The 9,006-nt window shown below is 31.7% G+C and overlaps 1 protein-coding gene across 3 annotated transcripts; it reads right to left on the bottom strand.

Moving 5' to 3' along the window:
• Positions 1–1,691: 1,691 nt before the first annotated feature.
• LOC132714209 (GTP-binding nuclear protein Ran) lies at positions 1,692–9,006 on the bottom strand. Of its 3 annotated transcripts, none has more exons than XM_060697007.1 (7): positions 8,909–9,006; positions 7,247–7,305; positions 6,742–6,826; positions 5,741–5,866; positions 5,071–5,258; positions 4,145–4,315; positions 1,692–3,346 (listed from the first exon to the last, which is right to left on the bottom strand). In XM_060697007.1, exons 2-7 carry the CDS (start codon positions 7,283–7,285, stop codon positions 3,302–3,304), a joined length of 654 nt encoding a protein of 217 aa, XP_060552990.1. In that variant the 5' UTR covers positions 7,286–7,305; positions 8,909–9,006; the 3' UTR covers positions 1,692–3,301. The 3 variants fall into 3 exon arrangements, with proteins under 3 accessions (XP_060552990.1, XP_060552992.1, XP_060552991.1); XM_060697009.1 differs by lacking the exon at positions 8,909–9,006 and adding an exon at positions 8,819–8,883; XM_060697008.1 differs by lacking the exon at positions 8,909–9,006 and adding an exon at positions 8,637–8,766.

Raw genomic sequence — 9,006 nt, 5'->3', positions numbered from 1 at the left:
GTCTAGCGAACTACTTTAAAACTGTGTCACATTCAGACTTACTTTCAAAATCACGATTACACTGTGATTCATAATAGAGGATTGCTGCATCTTTGTTGTGCATTAAAATCCACAGAAGCATAAGGCTCTCTATACCTTAAGGTTAAATTTGGCAAACATGTTTTAAATTTATTTACTATTAATAATTTATAGAAATTTTATATATCTATAAAAAGTGGATATGACGGCCATTCGATACATATCAAAGGTCTTATATCTAAAATATTTAGATTTTACACTCATTCTTAATTTGGCAGTTCTTATGAATAATAGATATTAAGTAACTGTAACAAGTGCGAAACATTAACTTATATAAATTTTATGGCGATAGGATTTTTAAAACAGGTTGCATGTAATAAATTCATGTATCAGTAAAAATTAAAAAATTCCATCTACATGAAAAATAAATGTCTTGTTAAGTTCCGTAGGATATCATTATCCAAGGTAATATTAAATATTTATACTCGGTGGAACAAAACAGAAGTTGTCTGCAGTCTCTAACTAATGTCCATGTAGGAGTCGGTATTCAGACAGTTGAGTTCAAACAAGAGGGCCATGATGGCCCTGAGGTCGCTCACCTGTATATAGGCCCCCGGATTGGGGCCAGTTTAAACCCCAGGGCTTTTATTTGAACAAACTTGGAAGACACCCATTAGAAGATGTTTCATGCTGTTAAGTTTTTACTACACACATATAATGAAAAACAATGATCTTCCTTCCGCCCTCCCCCCGGCAGGGCCAATTTTAACCCAAGGGCTTTTATTTGAACAAACTTGGTAGATGTTTCATCCTAAACATCTAAGCTCTAGCTCATTGGGTTTTTTAAAAGAAGATTTTTTAAGTTTTTACTATACACATATAGTTAAAAACAATGACACCCCTGGGGTGGGGCCAGTTTTGACCCCAGTGCTTTTATTTGAACAAACTTTGTAGACACTTACTAGAAGATGTTTCATGTTTAATATCTAAACTCTAGCTATTTGGGTTTTTTCAAGATTTTTAGGTTTTTGCTATACACATTTCAGGAAAATCAATGACCCCCGGGGCGGGGCCAATTTTGACACCAGGGCTTTTATTTGAACAAACTTGGTAGACACCCATTAGAACATGAAGATTTTTTTAAGTTTTTACTATATGCATATAGGGAAAATCAAAGACCCCCCTGGGGCGGGGCCAATTTTGACCCCAGGCCTTTTATTTGAACAAACTTGGTAGACACCCATTAGAAGATGTTTCATGCTAAATATCTAAGCTCTAGCTCTTTAAAAGAAGATTTTTTAAGTTCTTACTATATGCATATAGGGAAAATCAATGACCCCCTGGGGCGGGGCCAATTTCGATATATAAAGTTTTTTCATTCTGTTGCCATGGCAACCAGAGTTCTGCATGGAATGGAATTCTTTGAACAACTTTGTTAAAGCTTCACACAAGGAACATCCCTGTGAAGTTTCATTATGATCTGCCTTATGGTTTCAGAGGAGATGTCCTTTTAAAAGTGTGAACGGACAACAGACGAAGAGTGATCCTAATAGCTCACCCTGAGCATATGCTCAGGTGAGCTAAAAAGCACTAGATACACTGTTCGTTCGGCAGTTTTAATTTAGGAAACACTACTATATGCAGCTCATTTATTAAGAGTAAAAAAAAGAAGATAATTTTTCTACTTTTATTTCATATACTTGCAATTACAATGGATTTTCAACAATGTTAATATGAAGACTGAATACAATTTTGTATGAGAATTTTGAAGTTAACATCCCAAACATAAACAAAATATATGTATATTCGCTTTACAAGCATGTATTCAGCCATCTTGAACATCAAACAAAATGTAAATATCAGTTGAAAACATGCTAGTTTTACTTATGCTTTCCAAAAATAATATTGATCTTTTTTTTCCCTCTCTCTCTAAAAAAAGACAATTTGTATATTACAGTTACAAAAATAAAAATTCTGTCACACAAATTCTTGGTTGAAAAAACACAATTGCACAGTAAAACACTTGTTATATCATACAGTTGCATTCTATAAAGGATAGTTACAAATTCAAATGAACATTTTTTTTAGTCAGATTTATAACAAAACCAATTTTCTTTAATAGTAGTTAAAAAAACTTTGATAAATTATAATATAAATACCACAGGGTAACTTTCTTTTTTAAATGCAACTATAAGAGGTGTTTATTAAAAGAATGAAATCAAATCTAAAGAATCAGCTTGTCTTGGATAGGTTATATTTCACACTTAAAATTTCAAGGCATATAATTTTTGAAATATTTCAAGACTGAGCTAATTCTTTTGGGTTAAATTTCACACAATGATCTAAAAATGGAAATATCTGTCAAATAGTTCGCTTTATAATACCGATTGAGCAATTTTTTTTTAAAATTTCAAATAAATACAGTGGTCGGAAATTCTCTACAAAAAATACGAGTCATGTTTAAACAGACTTCTATATGCAGACAAAATTACACATGACGAGTTGAACACAATTCCATCACAACATATCTTTTTTTACATTCAGATTTGGTATCGAAAAACAACCCAACTAAGTGACAAATATTTGATGCTGATATATATATGATGTAATCTCAGTGATGACATTAACATACTGAGTTTAAGCATGGTCACTGGATATTTTATGGCAGAGTTGAAAATATGGAAATTGTTCAATAAAATGTACAACGCCTGTATCCAAATATGTTTCAATCATTTTTCCATCAATCATTTTTACACAAATTTTCATAATTTTTTTTCCATAAAGTCACCAGTGACATGCCTCAGCAATGTGCATAATAAAATAATACCAAATCATCCTCGATTGTTATACAAAGCACTAATTAATGACTTTCATCAGGATAGATAAAAGAAAGACCGGGAACAGACATTTTCCTATCTATGAACTTTTTATGAAAAAATTCCACTTTGATTTACGTAACTTATACCACAATCCTATTTCCCCATTTTTCTATCCTTGCTATTTTTCTTTGTTATCATTCCATAGGAATATCTCTGTTGCAACACCAGCACCTTTTTGCCTCCATATTTTGGGATCCTAGCCATTTTTTTTTTTGTTCAAACTTTAAAGCAATCTTTATAAAGTTACAAGTGTTTCATTATCATTCATATAAAAAGTCCATCTGAAAAAGTTGCACCAAGAAATATCCATTTTAGCTGTACCATATGGAGACAGTGAAAGGCAAATGAAGAGTTATCAAGTTCACATATAAATAAACAATAACTGAGCTAGCGTGGAGTGTGCATTACAAGTCATCTTCGTCATCAGGCAGGGCGCAGTTCACCGCTTGCTGTAAACAGAAAAAGCATATTGTATTAACCAACATGAAATTAATAAGAAGGCAATTATCTAATAGTATGTACTACAAAATAATGTGCAGAAATCATTTTTACTTCTACTGCTCCAACAATAACAGGGTTTGTACACTTGTCTCATGCCAAAATTCAAGCACTTAAAAGCACCTTTTCCCATTTTTCAGGCACAATTTGTGGCACATTTATCATTTAAAATCATAAAACATTGGAAACTATTCTTGACTACTAAATAACATACACTTCATTATGTAAAATTTTTTATACATGTATTGATGTATTGTGCAACTAAAATATTCGAGTATGACCAGCAAATTTAATTATCATTGTTCATCCACTCACACATATATAGTGTAACAAATATCGGTAATATGACTAGCAACCATTATTTGAATCCTTGTTCGTATTCAGTTTCTATAGAACAAGGGGCACAACTATGTTCAATTCATACCTAAACTTGTCAACTGCAATTAGTTCCCTTACTGTTGACATTGAACTAACATTTCCTTAATTGGATCATTTTTGTTCCAATGCAGATTTTTACAAACACTGTGTCATTCAATCATATTCAAGCATATTTGCAGCAAATTTAAGCACTTATTAAATTCAAGGACTTTTTAGCACTTTTTGAGAAAGGGATTCAAATTAGACTGTCAAACCCAAAGTATTTTATTGAAATCATGAATTACATATGCACATAGACTTATAAATTACAGAATACTTAAGTTGAATAAACAGTCAATGTCACCCTTCCAGTATGTTTAGGAGTTACTTACTGCAAGTTCCAATTCGTTCTGTTTTTGTAATTCTGGGTCCATTGTGATATCTGGGGGAGCAAGGGCGGGCATGGCAACAAATTCAAGATTTGGGTCACCAACAAGTTTCCTGGCTAACCACAAGAAAGGTTTCTCGAAATTGTAATTGCTCTTGGCACTGATGTCATAGTACTAAAACAAAGAAACATTTGTAATTTTAACTGAAACACCAACAATCAATTACTTATAAATAATAGAATTATCAAAGAATACAAAATTTGTTATTTCCACATTAATTTTTTTTCAAACTAATCCCTGTAGGCTCCTAATTCTTGCTATCATTACCGATTACTTAAAACAGAATTTACTGATTTTGAAAATTCCACTTGTATAATTTACAAGTACAATGTACATAATAAAGGTAGAAAAACGTCTTCTCATCAACATGGAAAAGTGGAAATTCAATGAAGTAGAAGACTGCTAGCATGAAAATATTTTATATTTACATTTCACAAAGGAAAACTGGAAGCTTAGTCACTATTTTGAGCTATATGTCAAAAATGTTTTGTATATAACACTCACAGATGGATGCATTCGATTCATGCCACTGTCACCAATTTAACATATCTTTTATACATACCCAAAATATCAACTTGACTTTCGATTTTCCTTCATTGAAATATATAATAAGTTTGTCTATATTCAATCTGTCTTTAACTTAATATCTGGATCCAATTAATTAATGGGTGCATCCATTATTCAATACAGTTAAATTTATTTGTAAATTTAAGTTGCAGTTAATCTTGAAAATCACATATGAAATGCAGAATGAGACGGTGAAACAAGCAGGACTAGTTTATTTTAGATGTTACAGAAACATGTAACACCTAACATAGCAAGTATTGTTTATTTAGTTTCATACTTTCTATTTCTAATTAATACAATACCTGGAGATTCTTTTTCCTGTGGAATACAATAGCTTTGGCTTTCACTTTTCTGTCTTTGATATCAACTTTATTTCCACACAAGACAATAGGAATATTCTCACACACTCGTACCAAGTCTCTGTGCCAGTTTGGCACATTTTTGTAAGTTACTCTTGACGTGACATCAAACATTATCACAGCACATTGACCTGTAAATTGGCATAAAAAACATATTAAGTAACATAGAAAGGTTACCATCTTTTAAAAATTACCATTGAATGGATAAAGTGGAAATAATGATTTATGAATGTAAATTTTTAACTGAATGCTTGATAACTTTGTGGATATTACAGTTTATTAATGTAATTTTTAACTGAATACTTGCAAACTTTTACCGTGTTTAAAAGAAATTTTACTAAGTGATGACTGCTTATAACTAATTATTTATGGAAAAAGAGCAATTACATGACTATTCAACAGCAATATATATCAACTTAGTTTCCAGCAAGTTTATTTGCCTTGGGTCTGCAGAACCTGCATGCGAGTGTACACAAATATCTACCCACGGTATCACAATTCTAGTAATTTGATATTGAAACTCCTTCAACTTCAAATAAATTGTTCCAAATTTAGAACAGGGAATAACCAGTACACAAACTTCACAGGGTTTAAGATTTACAAGTATACCTACCTTGGATATAGTAGCCATCACGAAGACCTCCATATTTTTCTTGACCAGCTGTATCCCATACATTATATAAAATTTCTCCTCTGTTGGTGTAGAATTTCAATGGATGTACTTCTACTCCAAGGGTGGCTGAAAAATAAAAGATGGTTCAAAGTTGGACTGGGTGGTTATCAAAAATCTGTCAAGTTGGCATTATAACAAAGAATGTTTTTTAAGTTTTCAGCGTCTTTATATTTCTTTACACAGGTCTGGTAAATGGACCAATTCCCATTTCGTACATGTACCTATGCCAATTACATTAATATATTAACCCCCCCAAGTATTCTTTATAAATACCGTTTAAAATCATGGTAATTTAACTACCAATTTAAGCGACTTACACACAACATCCCTACATTGGTAAACATTTCTAACTAAATGTTTTGACAGCCATTTTAATGTGCCGCGTTTTTTCAAGTTGCAATAATAACACAATAAGGCAGTGATAGAATCTGGTTTCTGTAATGTTTAAAGGTAAATCAGTGTACAAAAATACCGAAGATATATTGATTGTAATGAAACTAAGCTAAACTTGTCTTGTAATTTGATGAAAAGATTTCCAATTAAAAAACTAACATTTTAATTAAACAACGGCTTACACTCCACAGAAAGGTTAAATACCACTTTAATTCTTTCCTTCTTTATTGTTTTATGAGACAAACTTCAAATATATTGTCAATTCAATTCATGACAAACCTTTAGTATTTCATTTCTTAAATATGAACATTTTTTTAAGAATTCAGAATGATTCACATTTCTCGAAAATACTGATATTATAATCCTGACACAAAACATTCCCAATTAGCCCTCTTTCAGGATATGAAAATTCCCAATTTGTCCTAATAAATGAAAAATGTATTTGCGATGGTCGCATTGGCCTACATGTCATTTAGAAATTTTGAAGTGACATTATATGATAGAAAACAAAACTTTATCTGATTACTAAACCAGAATCTTTTACATACCTACGTATCTTTTTTCGAATTCTCCAGTTAAATGACGTTTCACAAATGTTGTTTTGCCAACACCACCATCTCCCACCAACACAAGCTGAAGTTCAAATAAATTGCAAGTATTAGCTATATTTTAAAAAATGCTAAAATGGCAATTTTTTTTTTTTGGAAAAACTAAACAAAACCAAAAACATACAAAGACAAACAAAATATTATTAGTTCACCTAAAGATTTACCAATAACAAAATACTCAATATCATTGAATGTCAGTTTAAATATGAACTTACTGTGGACAAAAAGTTCTTGAACAAACTTAATGTGATTAGGGTTATACAATTTGTTATATTTCTTTTATTAAATGTAAAAATATTTTAGTCAAGAGTTTCATCAGATTGCCATAACCCCAGTCCAGCCAAACTGCCTAAATTCTATTAACATACAAATTGTACAGTTAAAACAACCACAAAAAACTACACACAAGGGAACAACAATGTGACATGCTGTCATACCGACTTACTTTGAATGTTGGTAAATCAACTTGCTGTTGTTCAGCCATTGTTAACTTTCAGTGTTTTCCTGAAGTAAATTAATATAAAACATTTAAATAAAATAACACAACTTTAACTTCAAATTTAATATGAATAATAATGAAACTGAATGCATGAGAAGCAAGAATTTCTTTACCTACCATAAACTATTTGGTAGTTTATGTACGTAATAAGTTTTTTTTATAATTTGATACTTGGTTTATTAACAGAATAGAAGTTTTATCAGGATATGCTTCACTTAATTGACATGCCCGGTGAATGAATAAAAGATTGTCAGATTCCCAGCACAATACACCCATTGAAAGTCTATATATCATATGAACTACGTAAATAATCGAGGTATATAGAGTGAAAAAATACGAGTTATTTCCCTTTTCTTCAAGTAAAATTGATAACGGTTCAGAATTGTTCACTTTTTAGGGGCGAAAGGGTGTAAGCGGCCGGATAGCTCACGGTAGAGCGGTGGAACGGTTGTCTGAAGGTCCCCGGTTCAAGTCCCGGTCAGGCTGCACATTTTTCTCACCCTGTGACATTTGGCGCCCAACATGTGCTTGTGACTTGATAAAGCTCAGTTTAATTTACATTGCTCTGTCACTCTGTGAAATTCAAGGTCGAATTTCAATAAAGCAGGGGATTATGTCACGGTTCAGAACTGTTCACTATTTAGGGGAGAAAAAGTGCAACAGCTAGATAGCAGAGTCAGTAGAGCCGTGGAACGGTATTCCAAAGGTCCCAGGTTCAAGTCCCAGTCAGGCTGCACATTTTTCTGATGCTAAAATGATACAAATTTTGCCGTTTTTAAACCATAAGTTTGGTGTGATTTAATGTCTTATCTTAAGCTAACTCTCAAATTAATTTCAGTTATTATCATTTCACATACATATATACATTTAGGCTATACATTGTTTACTTTTATTGGTCTGAGAGCATGCCTTTATTTACTGGTTCAGAAAAAAACAATTATAAAATCAGTTTCATATTAATTAAAACTATCATGTTTGTTACTAAAAAATGCTATCTAAGAGACAACATACTTACATAGACAAAGATGCCCTTACAAAACAAGAAAATTTGATAATGAAAGAGAACCAGAGAATTTTTGTTTTCTGTAAAAATGATTCTCAAACATTTATAATAGCGGTCACAATTTCTCTGAGAGACAAAACTCACAAATATCCAAACTCAAAATCTTGCCAACAAATAAATGAAACAATAAATGCGCATCCAATTTTAAAATGAAAACGAAACAAAGTACCGTACAAAAATGAAGAACAATACGCGATTAAATATACGAAATTAAGCTAAAATACATATTAAATGTGTTAACTGTATAATATATAAGACATTTCAAAAGAATACCTGTCGCCTGTAAATAATTGTGTAAGTGATGTGAACAGATTTAAAAACGTATATAAATTTCTCAGCTATGGCGCAATTTTGTGTACTTCAAAATCCGGTAAGAGCCGGTTTGAACCAAACTGGCGGGAATTTTCCATGACATTTCCATTAGGAAATCGTAAGAAAATCAAGAAAAAACTTACACAAAACTATCTTAATTAAAAAATAAAATGAACAACAGAAATTGTGTCCCTAATCTAAAGAACTTCCTTCTTTCGAAACTAGTCGATTACCTTGAGTTAAATGGCCGGATCCGGAAAGACTGAGATGAATTTTTGACGCTTGCGCAGTGACAGCGGAAGCGAGACTAGTGTATATATTAAAATTGTAT

This window comes from Ruditapes philippinarum, unplaced genomic scaffold (assembly GCF_026571515.1).
Source record: "Ruditapes philippinarum isolate M1 unplaced genomic scaffold, ASM2657151v2 ctg3651_1_1_1_1, whole genome shotgun sequence".
NCBI lineage: Eukaryota > Metazoa > Mollusca > Bivalvia > Venerida > Veneridae > Ruditapes > Ruditapes philippinarum.
This window is presented reverse-complemented; position numbering and strand designations above follow the sequence as displayed.